This window comes from Stylophora pistillata, chromosome 6 (genome assembly GCF_964205215.1).
Source record: "Stylophora pistillata chromosome 6, jaStyPist1.2, whole genome shotgun sequence".
Taxonomy (NCBI): Eukaryota; Metazoa; Cnidaria; class Anthozoa; order Scleractinia; family Pocilloporidae; genus Stylophora; species Stylophora pistillata.
In genome coordinates this window covers 34,292,137-34,312,960 of record NC_142524.1, presented here as the reverse complement: position 1 = coordinate 34,312,960, position 20,824 = coordinate 34,292,137, and the positions used below count along the sequence as shown (strand labels likewise).

The following is a 20,824-nucleotide window of genomic DNA, read 5'->3' as shown; positions in this document are numbered from 1 at the left end:
CATAGTTTTCTGTTAACCCAAATTTTTCTTTGAAAATATTGAAAACCCCCGTGGTATAACACAGACAAACTTTCGAAACATAACGTGAAGGATTTTTATTGTTTAAATATGTTTTAAATATCTTGTTTAAAATCAACATATTTTTGACGAATAGGAAATATAAGTATAAATGCAGAGCAAGACATGGTTGGATTTGTGCGGAGGTATCACAGCCAGGTTCGATTTTTGTCCCACAATTTCACCAATTCATACATTTATGGATGCATTATCGTTTCCGGTTGTGCCCCTGTTACTGATAACGTCATGTCGGATTGCATGCGAACTCATATAGAAATGAAAAACGGCAACTCGAAATTGTTGAAGTTTATCCCAGTTTGTATTAAGTGTCGTTTACAATGTTTAAAATAATTAACGCTTGTAACATAGTTTTCATGTGAACAATAACGTACTGCAGCCCTGTTTTCCTTTTTTGCAATTGGGTTGATATATGCCACGAAATACACGGCTTGGCTGCTAAAAATTATCTCAACTTAACTCCTCCAAAGCGAAATTAATACCAAAAATTATGTGGAGGTAAGATGAGCTTTTATTTAAGAGATAAGAAATTCAAATGTGACCGATTACCATCAAAACGAATGGTCCAGTGACCTGTCCATAAACAAAACGTACATTTGATAATTGAATATTCTATTTAAATTTCTGGCCCCTTGTTTGATACACAGTAAGGTTTAAAATGATCAACTTTCATTCAAGATACCGGAAACTCAAATCTGACCGCTTACATGAATGGTCCAGTGACATGTTGAACAAAATGTGAATTTGATAATAGAATATTCTAATTGAATTTCTGTCCCTTTATTTGATAAATAGCTGGGGTCAGCTTTCTTCTTGTAACTAGACTTACAAAAAGGTCTTACAATGACTATCTTCTACTTAAGATACTGGAAATTCAAATCTAACCGATTACGAGAATAGTCCAGTGACCTGTTGAACAAAATTTGAATTTGATAATGGACATTCTAAGTGAATTTCTGTCCCCCCTTATTTGATATATACGGCTGGGATCAGCTTCCCTCTTGTAACTAGTCCAACAAAGGGGTCTACAATGACTATCTTTCATTGGAGATACTGGAAACTCAAATTTGACCGAGTACGGTCAAAAAAAAAAAGGAAATGGCAGTTGGATGGACATAAATTACATTTTTGGCCCCAAGATGGATATTCAGACGAGGTTAACTTCTGAAGTACTCTTAAAAGTCTACAGTGACTTGCTGAATAAATGAACGATACCTTTTCGAAGAATCAATCCCAAAGTTCGTTCCAGTCTTTCAAGGCCTCTTCTTTATAAAACGAAAATATATCCTGTAAAACCTCCAAAACAATTTCATCACACTAAATATCTATATGGCCAACTGTTTTCTTTAAAAGAAAGGCTAAAGAAGGTTATCTGGCTCATAAATCATAATGAAAACCTTTTTAGATTATTCAAATGTTAATTATTCCCTTCGCTGTATATATTTACAATGAAGGTCCTCTCACAAAGATTTCTCCTGACATCTAAATGACAAGCGTGCCCGTCTGCCCCGGGGGGGTACTCCCTTATAAGAGCTTAATGGGGACGTGCGGCCAGCCAGGGTATGTTTTTCGAGATTTTTGTCTTAAACAGGGTATCGAATTTATCATTTTTTTGTCTTAATCAGGGTATCGATTTATCAATTTTTGTCTTGAACAGGATATCTTTTCTTGGAAGATAAACAGCAAAATTTTTACAAGCTCTAATTTTTATTAATATTGAATTCCGTTGATTTTGGCATTGATACCAGGCACATTAAATGTCTTAAACAGGGTATCAAAAATCGGAATTCTGTCTTTAACAGGGTAGGAAAATCAGCGATATTTGGCTTAAACAGGGTCAGGGTATGAGGGGCCGTGCCGCACCTCCCCACCCAGGAATATATCGAGTACCCCCTCCCCCACCGGGCCGTCTGCTAAGGAGAAAGCCTGACATCAAAACGACAAGCGTGCCCGTCTGCTAAGGAGAAAGCCCAAAATTCTATTTTATAACTGCTTAACTGAAAAAATCCTTCTGTCATATCACACGAAATGTCCCGTTTCACATAGTAGAGGCAAAGATTAGGGTCTTGACTGAGAGTCAGCTTTCTTCAGGAAACAGGATTTGCAAATCAGTTGTTAGTGTTGGAGGTTATGTCTTCTTTCCTATAAGATAATATTTACAACCTGAACGAAGGTGCTAATCTTGAATTACTTCCTCAGTCAATTAATTGTTTAATTCAATAAGTTTGTTCAAAGAATTTATGCTGCTACGACAGGTTTAGTCGCTGTTAACTTCCAATTGGATACTGTAGATGCCTTTGGCAAGGAGTTTCCACGCAGAATTTGAGAGAATTTACTTGGAGAAGCTCGCCTTGAAGTTAATCCCTATCAGTAACTCATTACATGTCGTTATTAATTAAGCCAGTCTTCATTTTGTCTCCTTCGTCTTTTCAACAATAATAGAATACATGGCGGAACTATATGGGATAAAGTACAAATCCTCTCTTTACCGTAACGAGCTCACATTCTTTGCATGAAATAAACGAGGTTAGATATGTGAGAGGACCACTGAATTTTGCTTTTGTGTCCTTGTGGCTTTTTCAAATCCTCCGAACTTAAGAAAATGCACTTCAATGTCTCCCTTTACACTCCTCACGCTCGATGGAAAAGCACAATAAAAAAAAAAGAAAAAACGCGAGAGTCCTCGCTGACTTCTTCCAACGTAGGTGATTTCACACTTAAATTCTGGTTCCTTCTCACATGTTATAAACAGTGGATTTAGGCCTCAGTAGATTCCCATCCTAAGGTTCATTTTCATTGCGGTTTTTTAAATACAAACTTCACTAATTTCCTTTAAACCTGCCTCATGAGACATTATCTCCAATCAGCATGAACGGAGCCCATTTCTCCACTTCAGGAAAGCCGTTATTTCTCATCCACTTTCGGACCTCGTGAAGAGACTCACTGGCACTCTCACCACGAAACAAGAGTTCGTAGAAACTATTCATGAACTGCTCTGTCGATTCGTCGTTCAAGGCCCACCGCGCTACTAACATCGAGCGAGCACCGAATCCCAAGAACGCCCGGGCGATTCCAATGACTCCTTCGACTTTAGTCTCTCCGCGTCCACTGTGACAGCAACTTAGAACAACCAGTTTAGCTCGAAGTTGAACTTTTGATACGTCAGCCATCGTCAAGAGGTATTCTTCTTCTTGTGGAATATCATTAGTAGTACAAACAGGGCAAAGCGCGATTTCACCTCTCTCGGCATATCCGTGAGCAGCAAAATGTATCAGCGCAACTGACTTCATCTGTTCAATAACCGCTCTCTTTTGTTGCATGTCTCCCTAACAATGGGGGAACGCCAAGCATTTTTCCAATCATCTCAGCTTCTCTTCTTGCACCTGGTAATGGCTTGAGGATAATCGGTTGCCCCTTGTAAATCACTTTGCTCACCTCAGGTTCACCCACTATGAGAGCCCCACTCTGACTGTGGTAGTTAGGAGGACTGTCCTTAATAAGTTTGAGGGTGGTCTGAGAAGGAGCAATGCGGATCCTGAATTTTTCAGACAAATATCTTCCTCCTTCGTCAATTAAGGCTGCAAATGGCACTTGGTACATGCAGCTATCAGGGACAATGATAATTTCAGGCTCCTTCAATAAATCGGTAACGGGAGCGACGATTATTTCGTAGCACAAAAGAAGATTTTTTTTCATATTATTATGTGTTAAAGGCGATCGGTTGACATCATCAGATGATGTTGGAACACGTTCGTCATTTAAAGAGCGATCTTCGCGAACATCTCTAGGTAGAATGCCAAAGTGGAGGAAACTTTCCGAAAAAAACACTTTCAGGTCGGGAACTGACCCGGCATTTCCAAAACGATCTGAATCCAATCTTTTTCTTCGGAAATGAATCTCTCCGCTTGTTTTGAGAATCCAAATCCGTGCATCTTCATCATCAACCGAAAGGTAAAGACAATTACAGATGGCTTCTCCTTTTATAATATCATGGATTCCACACCATGATCGCGGATCGCCTGAAAACTGCAACTGTTTGGCAGAATATTGAGATGTCATCAAGTCCGCTAGAGCTCTTGTCCGTCTAAGTTCTTCAACGTAAAGAGCATCTGTAAAATTTCCGCTAACAGAGAACAATTTAATGAGCATGTCAAAGAGAAAGACGCCTTGCTTCTCCAACAAATATATTTGGAAGTAGTCGTTGCCTTTTACAAAGTTTCGCAATTTTTCAAATTTTGCAATAGATTGAAAGGGATACGAAAAAGCTTCCTCGAGATTATACTGAGCTAACTTCAAAACTGTTAGACTGCAAACAACTTTAAACTCCGTCATACTATCTCCAATTCCTTTGCACTTTAAGAAAGCCTCGCGAAAATACAATTCGGCTTTCTCAAGTTCTCCTAGGGAATGAAACAATGTTCCTAAGTTTCCGTATAAAGCTGCTTCTCCCTTTTTGTCACCAATTTCCTTTGTGATTGTCAGCCCTTTCTCAGTAAAATCTTTAGCCTTTGTGTATTCACCGAGCGAATGAAACAATGCTCCTAAGTTTCCGTAGTCAGCTGCTCCTCCTTTTCTGTCACCAATTTCCTCTCTGATTAAAAGTCCGTTCTCCGTGTATTCTTCAGCGTTTCTGTATTCACCAAGCGAGTGAAACAATGTTCCTAAGTTTCCGTAGTCAGCTGCTTCTCCTTCTCTGTCGCTAATTTCCTTTCTGATTGCTAGTGCTTTCTCGGTGTATTCTTGAGCCATTTCGTATTCACCAAGGGAATGGAACAATGTTCCTAGGTTTCCGTAGTCAACTGCTTCTCCCTCTCTGTTTCCAATTTCCTTTCTGATTGCTAGTGCTTTCTCGACGTATTCCTCAGCCTTTTTGTTTTCACTAAGGGACTGAAACAGTGTTCCTAAGTTTCCGTAGGAAGTTGCTTTTCCGTCTTCGTCGCCAATTTCCTTTCTGATTGCTAGTGCTTTCTCGGTGTATTCTTGAGCCTTTTCGTATTCACCAAGCGAGTGAAACAATGTTCCTAAGTTTCCGTAGGCAGCTGCTTCTCCTTCTCTGTCGCCAATTTCCTTTCTGACTACTAGTGCTTTCTCGGTGTATTCTTAAGCCTTTTTGTATTCAACAAGCGAATGAAATAAAGTTCCTAAGTTTCCGTAGTCAGCTGCTTCTCCTTCTCTGTCGCCAATTTCCTTTCTGATTGCTAGTGCTTTCTCGGTGTATTCTTGAGCCTTTTTGTATTCACGAAGCGAGTTAAACAATGTTCCTAAGTTTCCGTAGTCAGCTGCTTCTCCTTTTCTGTCTCTAATTTCCTTTCTTATTACTAGTGCTTTCTCGGTGTATTCTTGAGCCTTTTTGTATACACCAAGCGAGTGAAACAATGTTCCTAAGTTTCCGTAGTCAGCTGCTTCTTCTTTTCTGTCGCCAATTTCCTTTCTTATTACTAGTGTTTTTTTCGGTGTATTCTTGAGCCTTTTTGTATTCACTAAGGGACTGAAACAGTGTTCCTAAGTTTCCGTAGGAAGTTGCTTTTCCGTCCTCGTCGCCCATTTCCTTTCTGATTGCTAGTGCTTTCTCGGTGTATTCTTGAGCCTTTTTGTATTCACCAAGCAAGTGCATGGCCAGAATTTAATTTCACGCACGCGCAGTAGTAATCGACACTTAGAAAAAAACCATTCAATGTAAACAACCGATTTTACAGAGAAATATGTGGCACTTTAACTTCTGCGATAAACTGTACAAAATCCTATGAACCTGGGTAAAATGTTCGATCTGATATCGACAGTGCAACTTCCATTGATTAAAAATTTGCCAAAAACGAGTCTGTAGGTTAAAGTTTCGCGCTTCCCAACCAAAACTTGAAAGCAATAAAACCTACCACCATATTCCGTACAAATATCTATAACATCAAGTACCGTGCTCCAAAATAATGATTTTCTTTGCTTCATGACCACAACACCGTCAGTAAATTCAAATTTGTTCGGTCCGAAATTTGAAGTTGACATTCACCTCTTTGAGCCTGTCACTGTTTAAGCGTCTGCGTCTGTAAATGCATCCTCGTCCTTCCCATCCCACAACAATGAAGGTCAATATTAGGGTCTCTTCATAAATAACACAGCAGCGAGATGACAGAGCATTCGAAAATGTTCCGTGCGTTATGGTACTATCTTTCCTGTGATACATCGATCTTCTGCTGATCTCTAGCCGAGATCGGGTGACGCTATACCGAAGGCGTTCGTCGAGGGTAAGAATAAACAGTAATTTTGGTCAGCGGGCAAATTATGAAACCCGCGAACATTGCGTAATCCCGCGAAAGGATGACATTTAAAAACTGAAGACAATTTTTGACTAAGACACTAGAATGCGTAATGTGGCGACGACTCAGTAAATATATGAAAATAATATATGTCTACCGCGCTTTCGTAAAATGCATGAAAGCATGTGAACCTATGACCTCTGCGATACCGGTGCAGTGCTCTACAAACTGAGCTAACAAACCAACTGGGAGCAGGTCATTATGTTGGTTCGTATTAAACCCGTTAATGAATTTGAAAAAATGAAAATGATATATGTGTACTGCGCTTTCATAAAATATACGAAAGCGTCCCTCGTAGTAATAAACCCTATTTATCTAATAGCGACTAAGTACTTATCTAGTCGATCGACATGACTTATTAACTTGCCCTGTTCTACCAACAGAAGAGCGAACATGATAGGCATGCAAAGTCTACTTTCAGTACTTATAACAAGCGTAAAATTATTGAGTCGTAACTGAAAAAAGCTGTTTCTTCAATTTAACACGGCAGTCACTTTGAGAATAAAGTAACCTTTTATTTGCCTGTCATGATATTTGTAGTGAGGTCGCTGACGCTAAAACGGGCTGGCTTTCTCTATCATGGCCTTAAGAGTCAACGTATGAGACCTGACCCAATAAAAAAGAAGACATATTTAAGTGAATGATAATGAAATACATGTTCCGTCCGCTGTAGGAGAAACATCAACGTCTGAATCACGGTGTGCCATGACGACGATGGAGAAGATTGGCTGGGATGCGACAGTTATGGCCAGTACTTCCACGCAAGTTGCATCAAAGTGGATTTCTCAGACTCTCTCTAGCTACCGGTACTTTGTCTGCCCTTGTTAATTTCACAACATCGTTGCGGATTAGTGACGTAAATTGATAGTGGAGAATATTCTTTCCAGTGTGGGACTGGCTTAAGACTAAGCTTGGCTGTGTACAATTCCTGAAATTCCCGTTATTTCACGTTTGACAAGTTTTTCGCGTTACGTAAGTAAAAAATTGACTCAACACTCCAAGGAGAATCTCTCTTAAAATTTACCCTTTAAGATTCGAAGTTACCGTCCAAAATTCAAACGTTACTGTTAGGTTTATTGACGCATTGATAGCCTTGTAAGTAGCCAAAACATACTGAAAAAATTTTCATTAGTTTTTGTATATCTTCATCCTTTGTTCACTTCGATCTTACACATTTCGGGTTTGAACTTTTCGTGGGGAACACGTGCTACAGCTTACACGACGTAATTTAAATTTAACCGCTGTACTAAAAACTTGTGTGTTCGACCCTCGACGAACGCCTTCGATACAGCGTCACCCTCTAGCCGCCATTTTGCTCTCATCTTTTGATTTAGGCCTAAGTACTACTAATCCTCTTCTTACAGGACCTTTGATTGGTCTAAAAAAGGCAATAGATGATTGTATATCCGGATACGTGATACGAAGATAAAATTTGCCGCGAAATATGAATAAACGCGTGGCAAATTTGACAGATTTGTTGCATTTCATTCATCAATAAAAGATAAAATCTTTTACTTTAATTAAAAAATGTCAGATACGCCGATTTTAAGGAGATTTCTACCTCACTACGTATCAGAAGACATCCGTGGCATAACTGTCCAGCCTTGGCGGAACAATCAACTAAAATATGTACAACAACAAAAACAAAATAGTAAGGAATCCTTTTGCTGTATTGACATTCCGATTACGTTGCTGCTCTGCTGGGAAACCATTAAAAAAAAAGCGGACTTCAAATCGTTTGTGCGGATTTTAAATGAACACATCCCTGGAGGTGAATTTGTCATCAAAGACACTGCAGTAAGAATCAAGGAGCGCCCTCGTGTGAAATGTGCATTGATTTTACATCAGTTTAAAACCGCATCTGGCCGCAAAAAAAAGGATTTGCTGAGTGGCAGTTACAGGATGAATATTTTTGTGGAGGAAGTTCAGTCAGTTGAGTTGTTGCATGGAGAATTACAAAAAGAGACAACAATTTAAAAAAATCTAGTAAAAGAAAACCAAAAAATATACGAAGAACTCCTTGAGGAGATCAAGCAAAAAACAATCAGGGAAGATCAGATGTTAACTGAAACTGAGTCACTGAAAAAATATATTAAAAAACTGGAAACAAAAAATGGGACAAAAATGCAAAAGAACTATCAACCCTCAGTCCCACTACAAAGTGGAGATATCTGAAAGATCTGAAAACCAAGGGACAAAAAGCTCTATAGTTTTTGAGAGCGTATGGCCTCAAACTGAACAGTTTAGAGGTTGAAGAAAGAAACAGTACATGTACAACCCATAATTTCAGTTCAGATGACCCTTCCTCAACAGTCCCTACCAATACCGGTAGCACTTCAAAATACTCGACACTCATAGAAGATGACAAAAAGAAAGTGGAAGAAGTTTTTATTTTTAATGGACCGGTTCAGTGTGAGCGAAGAGTTCTACCATCAACTAACAATGGTGTGTGATAGACTGCCAAGATCATATTCAGTAAAACAGTGCAAGAATCATCTCAATGAATTAAGTCACCTTACTGTAACACCTGGGAAATAACAGGGTGTACAAACTTCATTTAAAGAATTGCTAAAGGAACAAATAATTGACTTGGTAAGTTACATAACATTCATTTGTAAAAGTCTTTCTTCAAATATGTTTATGTAATAGATTTTTTAACTTGAAACAGGTTGATTATTGAAACACCAAGATGCCACTGGGAGTGTAACAAAATACATGTACATGTAGCATAGACACGGGAAATATGTTCAGCATTCCCCGCTTTTCAGCTCACACCAAAACATGCAGCATAAAATTAACATCATTCTGTTTCTTCATGCAATTTTATGAGTAATAAAATAACAAATTTTACACAAAATCTCTGGCAGAACATCAAGTCAACAAAAAATATTTTGTTGAATGGAATTCTAACAAAATGACTCTCTTAGGTCTTTTTTAAGTGGTTACTGTTCACACCTGGTTTAAGCTTTGAATAAACTTGTAATAGGCCATGTTCTACATATATCTCAATGCCTGCATAGAGGTTTAAAATATAACTAGCTGCTGTAATTTTAATTGCAGGAGTAGAAAAGAATAATGACAACGCACGAAGAGTTTTGAGACGGAAATCCAACAACTGGGAGAGTCCAGCAGACATTATACGCAGAGAAAGTCATCAATGGGCATTGCAAAAAAGAGACAGATTGCCTAGAGCATACAACAAAAAAAAATGACAAGCACTGGGATTCTGAAATTAAAGAGTCTAGAGTAAAAATCAGACGCTTGTCAACATGATGACGACCGTATTGTGGTTTTCTTTGATTGGTAGCGTGCTACGATTTTCCAGATCTTTGGACAGTAGCTCATGCAAGTGAGAGATGGAATAAATGTACAATACAATTATCACTTGTCAATGCAGAGCTTAAGTTTGAATTCTGAAATAAGATATTCCAGGTTCAGCAGTTTTCAGCCAACTGAATTGTAAAACCCCATCTACTCTCTCTGACCTCTTTGTATGTATGTATTTATTATCCAACTACACCTAGACGAGTACAAATAACGCCATAGACGAGTACAAATATCACGCGGTACTTGTACTCGTCTATTGTAGAGTACCGCTTAAACAGGTTTTCTCGCATCGCGCAAGCAAAGAATTGGTTGTAGTTACGAAAAAAAGAAAAAAAAAGGCGGACAATTTGAATCATATTTCCGACGACGAAGAGTCAGAATGGCTGGCAAATATAGATCTAAGTTCATTTGACGAATCGAACGAAGAAAAAAAGCTTGACGACCAGAAAATTTCTTCATTTAATGAAGAAAATGGAAACAGCAACACAACAACGCGTCAATTCCGTTCCGCTTCGCAAACTTCTGTCACGCACTCCCCGTAAATAAATATCCGCGAAATTCGCCCGCTGAAACTACAGTTTGGCGTGTTGGATAATAAATCACTTATTAGACGTTTTGTTGTGTAGTATCGCTGAGTATTTTTACTCGTTATTTGTATTTTGACTCGCCCTACGGGCTCGTCAAAATACGACACAACTCGTAAAAATACTCAGCGATACTACACAACAAAACGTCTAGTAAGAGATATGTATTTAGGATATTTAGACAGGACAGCCCAGTTCAGCTTGAAACTGGTTTAAATGGGGGCCTGTACATCCCACCATCCCACCCTAGGGGAGGAAATCCATCACACAGTAATCTCGTGTGTGAGAAATTAACGTCTCCCACCCCCAAACCCTGCGGGAGACGGGACCTCCATTTATTCGTCCCTATCCGAGAAGACTAGAATATCTAACCATTTCTTAATGTTAGAGATAGGTAGCAAATTCTTCTCAATTATTTTAAGACCATGACTGTTGGTCCGGCCGGGGCTCGAACCTTCGACCTCCCGCACAACAGGCCAGCGCTCTATCCATTGAGCTAACCGGTTGTTGTTTATTGTTCTTAAGCAATAGGCAAATAGTTCCCTAAAACTTAATCTTTTACCAAAGAAAACGTTTCTCTAGAGCAAAAAAAGTAGAAATGGGTATTTGCCACCTAAAGTGGGTACTTGCTACGTCAAATGGGTATTTGCTACGGAGTGGCTTTTGTGCAATAAAATCGTTTAATTGTGACCTATAATTAAAAAAACGGGTTTAACATGAGCAGTAAACAGTAAACAGTTAAAACAGGAAAAGTTCTATCAACATGGGGTTCTTGCAAAGGAAAAAGAGAGACGTTCCTGGTAAGCCCTACTGCATGGCTGCACTTCCCCACTTTGCAGCTTCAAATACCTTTTTGATGACCAGGACAAGAAAAAACGCATTCTTACTGGAAAAAAAATTTTATGCCCTTCTCCAAAAGAGTCAAGACACCTAACCCAATCATTTGCAAAAATTTTTTCCGTGAAAGTGCCTCTCTTCAAGGTAATGCCATCTCCCAGTGAACTCGCCTTTACCCTCAAACAAGTGTTTTAAAATGTGAGAAGGAAAATCGATTGTCACTGGATGGCAGCATTTAGATTTCAATCTTCCTTCTGCTGCTATTCTGAAGCTGTCCACTGCCTGAACTACTTCATTCTTACCTGGCTTTGGGTTTTCAAACAACCTAACAATACAAAATCAGAGGCTTTATTTTACGGAGGTCTTTCACTATCCACACAAATAAGAAAGAGACTGTGTATGCTTCTCTGCATTTCATTCCATGTCTCATAAGCTTAAATAATTTAAATAAGTATATAAGTTCATTTAAAATTTTAAATGGGGGGTAACAAAAAAATTATTTTGCATCAATGTCAAAGGTTCACATGAAATTAAACTTAGAACACACACACAAAAAAGAAATCGCAGTACTAGAACAGTGTATTACACTTGTATGGTAATATCTATTTAAAAAAACTGACCAAATACAATCCTCAGAAATGTTATCAGACACCTCTCCAGTGGATTCATATTTGGAGTAGCCACTCAACTTAACCAAATACTCTGTATCCTGAAAAAATCATGAAACACAGTGCTTCTGAGAACTTGGCAAATAGTAAACAACAAATAAAAGCCATGATCGAATACAAAATAATTATACTTTTAGGAAAAGGGCATAGATATTCAGGTTTAATATTCCGTTAAAGATCCTAGATAATTCTAGGATCTTTAACGGAATATCTCACTGCATTTAAATGGATGCTTTTGTTTTCATACGCCTCGTTTGTCAAGACGCTAAATCAATCAATCAATCAATTTTTTATTTGATATTTAAAGCTGATTAAAATTACAAAGATTACTGAAGTAATATAGTGGCATCGGCAGCTATCAGCTGATGTGGTGTAAATAAATGGCCGGGTATTCTGAAGTTGCTCTTGTGGGTTTTATTTTTTCTTATTCTAAATCTAACCAGAGCCGCCAAGCGACAAAAACGGGCCGCAAAGTGACAAGCGAACAGATGAAACTTAAATGAGCTTATTTGTTTGCTCACCTCAAATTATTCCTTCGCGTTTCGGAATAAGCCGCTCAACCTCATAAACATCCTTTCTCTTTCTCTTCGGCCGGTGGTCCTTGTATAAGTGACTAAGGAGTTCCACTGTTGACGTGTTTTGTAATTTTTTGTAATCCATCTAAAAGACACGATCGAAGCGCTCGGCAATCGTAGCATGTGCGATTTCCGATTTACCAATGTGCTGGTCGTCTCTAGAGCCTGCGTTCCGGTCAGCGGTGCCAAGCGTAGAACTGAAATGAATTTCTGGCCATGAAACAATGTTCCTATGTTTCCGTAGTCAGCTGCTTCTCCTTTTCTGTCGCCAATTTCCTTTCTGATTGCTAGTGCCTTTCCGGTGTATTCTTGAGCCTTTTTGTATTCACTAAGGGACTGAAACAGTGTTCCTAAGTTTCCGTAGGAAGCTGCTTCTCCTCTTTTGTCGCCAATTTCCTTTCTGATTACAAGTGCTTTCTCGGTGTATTCTCAGGGTTTTCCTTTTCAAAGAAAGTTGAAGTCGATGAAAGGGAAGGAGGCGGAGACAACTTGGGCACGTAGCCCACAACTTGAGTGCCGAAGGTGCGAACAACTAGGGAGTGTCTGGGGGCATGCCCCCTGGGAAATTTTTAAAATTTGAGTGCTCTGGGACGCAATCTGCTGCATTTTGGGTGCTTAAATTAAGCAAATGAATTGGCTTAACAACACAAGAAATGACAATGTATTTAATAACATGCAGCCCTTTTCTGGCACGTTGATTGGCAATACCGGGCACATTACTTATAAATATACAACACTCGAATCGATCTTGCTTTCTGTAGCTTAGTGCCACTATCCTCCTTCTTTTTCTTGCTAGTACATTGTGAGGTCTGCACAATGAAGTTGAAGCATTGACAGTTGACTCACCTACAGTCTGAGTCTCCCGTCTCGCGATTCTCCGATTCTCCACAGGTGGCTGTGGTGGTCTGTTCAAGTGACAGTCTGCTGAGTCACGTCTGGTGACAAGGTCCACAGAAGGTAACTGCAGAGTATCGGCAACTCTTGAAGATGATGCTACAGGAGAAGAACTGAATGAAACGGATGGACCAGCAATGTCTTGTGGTGAAGGAGGATCGTCAGGTATAACTATAACTTCAGTGATATTACCACACTCCTCCTTTGTCTGACCACACCTATCTGTCTCCATCAGTAGAATAAGTGGTTAAATTTTACCATCAGGAGTATAACATGCAAACTACTGGATTTCTGCAGAGAAATAAGAATACATAAGGATACAGTTTTGATTCTAATTTAGCTTTAGATAATTTCTTAGTGATTTCAAAATAAAGGAAGCTGTGACAGGCCAAGTATTACGGGAGCTTATAAATAAGTTCTCCTTTTTGGACAGGATGAAAGTTCCTCATAGGAACAAATAGTCCCTCAGTTCCTCCCTGGCATAATTCATCATTTTTATTAGTTTCCTAACAGTTTTCTGATATCCATTTCTACTCCTGAGTGGGGAGGAACACTCCGCCAGTGAGAGTAAAGTGTCTTTACCAGGAACACTCGTACAAGACAGTGGCTATGGCTCCAGACTCAACATCTTGATCAGAGTCCAGAGGTCAAATCACCAGGTGGTGCTTATGCACATGTATTAACTTCTTCTATTAAAAGTAGGGTAACTCCATTTGTTTTTTGGAAATTGTTTGAGACGATTAACTGTGTGAGAAAATAAATAAAGTGGCCTGAATTAAAGTAAATATCCTTTGGACAATCATTCATGGAGAATCACATCATCTCATCATGTGAAATGAAATTCAGCTAAACCTTAAGGTTGACATACTCATCAATCGTTACAAGAAAATCCTTATGCAACGATTGGTGACTGTTTAGAATTAAACTCATATAATTTTTATTGTAGGTGTGACCACAAAGTAACATCAATGCTATTCTCTATAGACAAAATTTGATGTTAGGGCTTGTCCACAAGCCAACCAGGCTCAAAACCTGATACTGCACTGTTAAATTTTTTATTTCTTTCAGCAACCTCTGGATGGATCAATGTCCATGCTTCAGAAATTGAAAAAAAAAAAAAGCAATGGCAGCCATCTTCCACTGTGTGCGTAAGACTGCCTCCTGAGAATTTAGCATAAATTCTGAAAGACAGCGATTCTAATCTATTTAAATTATTCCTGAATTAGGAAAATTAGAATTGGAAACCAGGAGCTGAGTACTTTGAAACACCACAGAATAGTTATAATTACCTGTTTGAGAAGATCTTTTGTGGTTTTCCTCTTTTGAATGACTTTCTGTAAGTACATAACAGGCAGAGTTCAATGCCTGAAATTATACTAATTAATCATCCATGGCAGCTCTGTTTCCTTCAAAATATCTGAAGCAAAGCGGAATTTGTGACCATTCACGTGTCAGTAGCAGGATCTGAAAAAAAAACAACAAGGAAAATTCAGTATCTGAGTCAAATTGATTTTCAGACCATTGATTCCCACTTTATGGTAGTTGGATTTTCTGCAACAATTTAACATACCAATGAATTGGAATAAAAGTGGAATACTTGAAAAACATCTTAGTTAAATTTATTTGAAAAGAGATATTTTCTACATAATTGACCTCAGCATAATTATCAATGGCATTATTATATGTAACAATCTGTTGCATTTAGACTACAAGACAAAACGTTTAGAAATAATGTAGATCACAAAGTTAAGAACAATTATATTAATCTATTGTTGGTATTAATTAAGTTACACATCAATAAGCTTCACTTTATCCATTACAGCCCCACCCCCCCCCCTCCAAGTGTAATGGCTCTGCTGCAACTATTCTATAGTCTAGGTTATGGGGTTGGGGGAGGGGGCAAGAAGGGGGACCTCACATACATATGGCTCCTCACTTAATCAATGAAGGAAGAGCTATAAGAGCTAATCACAGGAAAAGAAAACAATTGAAATGTCCCCTTATGAGCATTAAAAGCTGGTGTGTTGTAGGACCACCTTTAGTGTTTGTGTAATAATATCGGTGATGACATAATCTAATTAGTATGAGGCACTTGGGTAATGCTGTGTAATGTATATAGGGCGAGTGTGCGAGAGAATAAAGGTAGCGTTGCAATGCGGATTCCGTGTGGTCTATATGTTTCCTACAAGATACTAAACCACCCCACTGGGAAATCCTGTCTGCCTCCAGCCCAAAGCCATGTGCCTTTTGCAATTCTCTCCTCTATTTAAACATGGTTGGCCTTAGGTTCCCATCATCTCACAAAAAATTGAGTATAAATATTATTTTATATCAAGTGCTATGAAAATATAACAGACTTTTGCCACTCACTCAGTAGCTGTCACAGGTATATCATTCAGATGGAAAAGATTAGTGGCAACCCCTGACTATGAAACATCACATGTAACCCAGGGAATTTGAATCCGAATTGTCAAGTCCTTCCAGCAGAGTAAACATATCTTATTTTCCTAATATGAAGTTGTTTAAACAAGGTAAAAAAATTCATTTTCCCAAGCTGCAGATCCTTCAAAAGAAAAGGTTTACGCAAAAGTCACTAATTTTGCCTTTCCCCCCCAAAAAAAAGGAAAGAAAGGAAAAAAATCAAATCAAGTACTTGGACATACATAAGTGCAGGCAACTTCAAAGTTCAAACTCCCAGGAGATTGGCGGGGGAGTGGATGTTGAAATTGATTATTTCTAGTTTGATAACTTAATGGAAAATTGTACAGGTTTCCTGTGAGTGGGTCATGCTGGTATATACAAGCCTACTTATGAACCATGCAACTCCAAGTTGAACAGAAATTTCAATTATTTTAAAAGTAGCATAAATTCTATTTGACCTCAAAATACACTGCTGGAAATTTAATGCATCTGCAAGTCTTGACCATCATAATTTCCTGCTTGCTATTCTAATTTACCTAATTAGTATATACTTTTAAGTAGATACTGTTTAAAAACAGTGAAGAGTGTTGAAGGCCCACTCTGATTGGCTTAACTCAAACTCTGAAGATCCTTTGAAACAGCTTACACTCAATTTGCACCTGAAAATGTTGTAATTGTTGCCAGAGTAATATATGATTTAAAATCCAGTTTTTGTGCTTTATTATCTCCTTGTTTCAGTATAAACAAAAACTATTCACCTAATTAACTAAAGTAAGTGCTTGTTACTCAATGTGCTGATGATTTTGTAAGCAAAAATAAGAAATCTATCCACTCAAACAAAAAGTAATGAACACAACAGAAGTATAATTAGTTGTCACTTTCTAATGATGCATACAAGATTGTAAATGTGAGTGTTCTTTCACCACACAAAAATTACAAATTTCGATTTTAAAACAAATCATGTGACTCTCTTTCAAAGATTTCATGTTGATTTGCCGGCAAAGAGTTTAATTGATACCCCAGGAATCACCTACCAATTGGGGGAAATTGTGAAAAAATGAAGTGGCTGAGACATGTATTCCTTTATTCCTAGAGAGAATTTCCAGTGTTGGAAAGTGTCCAAAGCAAGTTAACATAGGAAACAAGGAGGTTATAACTTTATTTTACACTAATCTAGGTAATTAACAAAAGCAGCAGAGTGCTATTTCAAAATAGCACACTGTACGCTGCTGTAGAAATAATTTCTTAGTGTGAGATCATAACACTAAAACTATTTGTGTGTCACTGTATTGCACTCAATATGTGAGACTTCAGTCTCAGTGCTCTCCCAACAGTGCCTAAATTAATAGAGATTCACAGTTCAAACTTAACATCTCATGCAATTTGTTTAATTTGTACAAGTTTTTTCTTTGTTCTACATTTCCAGTCATGTTATCATTTGCCATGGAAAATTTAGAAAGAGTTGAATTTAGAAAGAGTCTGATGCAAAAGGTGTTCAGTACTGGTTTTCAACTTGTTTTCTATTTTTTTTTTTTTTTTGATAAATGGTCTGGAGTATTTATTTCAAAATTTGTTTTTTTTCAAATGGTCATAAACCTCAAATTAAGAAAAAAGTTAATTAAAAAAAAAACTCTGATTGAAGAGGTGCAACAGCAACATAGATAATCTTTCCCAGATAATCTTTCACTCCCCAGAGTAAAATTACCAAAGAGAAATTTCTCCTTTTAACCCTTTACTCTGTAATATCAGTATGTATATTCTCCATACTGTTCTGCAGACATTTCCTGAGGTGCTGACAAGGAGAATCTGTTTAACAATCAAGAGCTTCTCTAGTGGCTGATCATTTCCTTTATTCTCCTGACCTTAATGTGTGATTCAGGGGTGATATTGTAAGGAGAAATTAGATGCAAGTCACTCTCAGGAGTCAAAGGATTAAGTAAACATAAAAATATTTAGTTTAAAAGAAGGGCAATCTGAAAAAGGAAAAAAAAACTATCAACTGGTGGCTTTGTCAGATTTATCATGAAAATCTCATAGCTAAAATTATTACAGGCTATCACATGATTTTGAATGCACTTTTTGGTATAAATATTAGAAAGGGTAAAGTTTCAGATGAATAAAACTGTATAAGGGCTTATGCAATTTGTAGTCTGAAAAATCAATACATGTTATTTAAATCAAATTACTCAAGAAAACATGTTCATACTTATTTATACTAGATAAATTATGAAGAAAGGAAAGTATAAAAACAAACAACCGTGAAAAATTTCGCTTTATAAAATATACACGAAGATCTCTCCACCCATTGGCTAAAGTTGTAAAATTTTGACTTTTACATGACAAATTATTTTCATCTGTGAACTTGGAAGAATTTGAAGTAAACTTAACTATTCCCTGAAAATCACATTCAATTATGAAAGCTCAGCATCTAGAAGAACCCAATCATTATTTTGAAACCCGAGACACCTACTCTGAGCACACCTTGAACAAGCTAAGCTTTAATTTGAACATGCACTATTATTTTGTTAACTGCATTTGCAAACCAATTGGCATCCTAAGTTACATGAGATTACACTGTTTTCTAGCTAATCAGAAATGAACAACTTTTCTCGTGTCTATCATTTTCATCATGGTCATACATGCATCACTATCGGTGACATCAGTGTCGGTGTTTCACTGACAGTGACACATGACCACTATAATTCATATACTTATAGATCTTGGAAGTAAAAAGAACAGTGATTAAAGTAGTTCTGCTAAAACAAATCTACACACTTAAGAGCTCTCTAATGGGTGTCTGAGAAACAATAATTTATCTGACCAGTAATAAGCTCTAACCAGTACAAAGCTTTAAAGGAATGTAGTTTTCATCATGTTTATACCTGGAGAACAGTGAGATAGATCAGAGAGCAGCTGATTGACAAGGCAGAAATTTGTCTAAGATGCTACGAAATTTTGCTTTAATCAACAATGCACAGAAAACTGCAAATCTTGTCTTCAAACGTTATTCAGTGAAGGTCACTTTGTCCTGACAAGTCAATACAGAGGATATCTAACGCGTAATAAATAAAAATACAGCTACTGTTCTGTAGATTTATGACATATTCACTACGTGAATCTTCTTCCCACTTTACACTTGTGTTCAAACGTGATTAATGATTTAGATTCAGACAAGTTTTAGAAGAGATAAGAACGTTAACGTGAGCTCTACTTGGTCAGCATGCTTAGAATAACAATTTAGGAATAACACAACAATAAGAAAAAACATCTCAGATATCTAACTATACACTTGATCCTGTGGGTTTCATACAATAAGTATGTAATTTTATGTTATGTGGTTTCACAGTAATTTGTGAATAACTAAATTTAGGAAGTCTTGTCGCATTGCCTCTCCATTAGGCATGTTGATTATTTGATTCGTACCTTAATGCCGACGACATGTAAATGTTCATTTAAGATACTTCTTTATTTACGAACAGAGTCAGAGCTGTAGCATTAAATTCAAAAGCAAACATAGCGAGGGCAGCAAAAAAGCTGTTATTCAAAAATGTCGCTAACAACATCCTAAATGTATCCACAAGAGCGAAAGAGAAGGCAGAGAATTTTTTATTCAGTAACGAAATCGAAACTAAATTGGCCTCAAAGGCGGAAGTTTGCTTTACAAACTTTACTTCAAATTTACGTATGCAGACGCCGAAAGAGATAACTATCTGAGTGAACCCCTATTTAATTACACATACCTTGCAGCTTTGACTCTTCCTGAAGAATCCACACGTAACGATCACCTGTTCCTCGTATTCCAAGTAACGAAATAACGATTTACTTGCAAGTCCATACACACCCATCGAGAATACTAGCTCCAATCTCCTACGCGATAAAGTCAGTCCGCTTTGCTCCTATCTAACTTTGTTCACTTCCTGTGGTAATCTTGACCTTTCCTTTAATTTTGATTGAATGTTTGTTTACTCGATTTTGTTTCAGTTTTGACAACACATTTATGATGAATCAGCTCTTCAAGACTCATATGGCTTGTTGTTTACACGGTTTTACGCAATTAGTGGGCACTAGACTTTCTGCCCAAGAGGTCTGATTTAATGAAATAAATGTCCTTCCATTGTAAACTTTCTGCCCTCTTGACACTGGTCACAAAAATGAATGTCCCGATAAAAAGGTTTAGCTAAATTTAGGATTGTTTAGAATACGGTTTATTAAACAACGACTAAACTTTATAGCTTGAATGTCCAGCTTTATTGACATGAAATGCAAAACACAGAGATGGATGGCCACACGCGAGTTCGCTTTACGATCAAACAACACATTTATTTTCTGCAAAGATTTGTCAAATAACATACCTGACTCTGGTTTATGGAGGATCTTCCCGAAATTACCCTGGAAATTGTAGCCCTGAGTCATGCGGGATCTTTTGGAAACCAATTCGCTAAGAAAAAGAGATGTTTTTCACTAGCCAAGGTCGGTCTGCATTGGGAATGTGGCCCGTTGCCTACGACCCCGGGCAGTATCCAAGACCTACACAGACCTTAGACCTCCCGGTTGGTGAAGAACGTTGAACTCGAACCCTAAAGGAAATTGAAAAAGGCTTGAGCTAGCGGCAGTTCAAATTATCAGGGGTTGGAAAAGGAATGAAAATGATTTATTCATACAGAATACATTTTTATCAAATCTAATTACAGAGAAGTCAAGTGAAAATGAAACACCAACAGAAACACTGCAGAAATGGGAACTTAAAGAAATGAGAAAAAAAACAAACCAAAGCAGCAGGAGAGATAAAATATCAAGATGTATTGGAGCTAAGGCACTGAAGGTACTATATGAGGTGCTGGAGCTTACGGCTAGTTTTCATCAAGCTTCACTGCAAGAAAATAACGCAATAATCGTAAATAAAGGCTTGTGAAAACACCAAACCATGTTCAACATTAAGTTTATAACTCTGCAACGGGACTGTCCCGAAACATACGGGGTCAAGAAGAATGATCTCTTCTATTTAAATTAGTTTACTGCACGCTTTTCTCATTTTTAAAGATAAAAAGTAGTCTGTTGCTTATCTATTAAGAGTCTGGAGCGAGAATATTCAAACTAAACGTAGAAGAAATTTATTGTTCCTCTCAAACCTC

The 20,824-nt window shown here is 37.7% G+C and overlaps 1 protein-coding gene across 2 annotated transcripts; it reads right to left on the bottom strand.

Annotated features, from left to right (window-relative positions):
* Positions 1-80: 80 nt before the first annotated feature.
* Positions 81-19,728, bottom strand: LOC148729565 (tetratricopeptide repeat protein 28-like). 2 transcript variants are annotated; one of them, XM_088726148.1, is made up of 6 exons: positions 19,433-19,728; positions 14,561-14,735; positions 13,224-13,562; positions 12,324-12,817; positions 11,755-11,843; positions 81-11,459 (listed from the first exon to the last, which is right to left on the bottom strand). In XM_088726148.1, exon 6 carries the CDS (start codon positions 4,822-4,824, stop codon positions 3,370-3,372), a length of 1,455 nt encoding a protein of 484 aa, XP_088582274.1. In that variant the 5' UTR covers positions 4,825-11,459; positions 11,755-11,843; positions 12,324-12,817; positions 13,224-13,562; positions 14,561-14,735; positions 19,433-19,728; the 3' UTR covers positions 81-3,369. The 2 variants fall into 2 exon arrangements, with proteins under 2 accessions (XP_088582274.1, XP_088582273.1); XM_088726147.1 differs by having other exon boundaries at positions 81-11,843.
* Between the last annotated feature and the right edge of the window lie 1,096 nt (positions 19,729-20,824).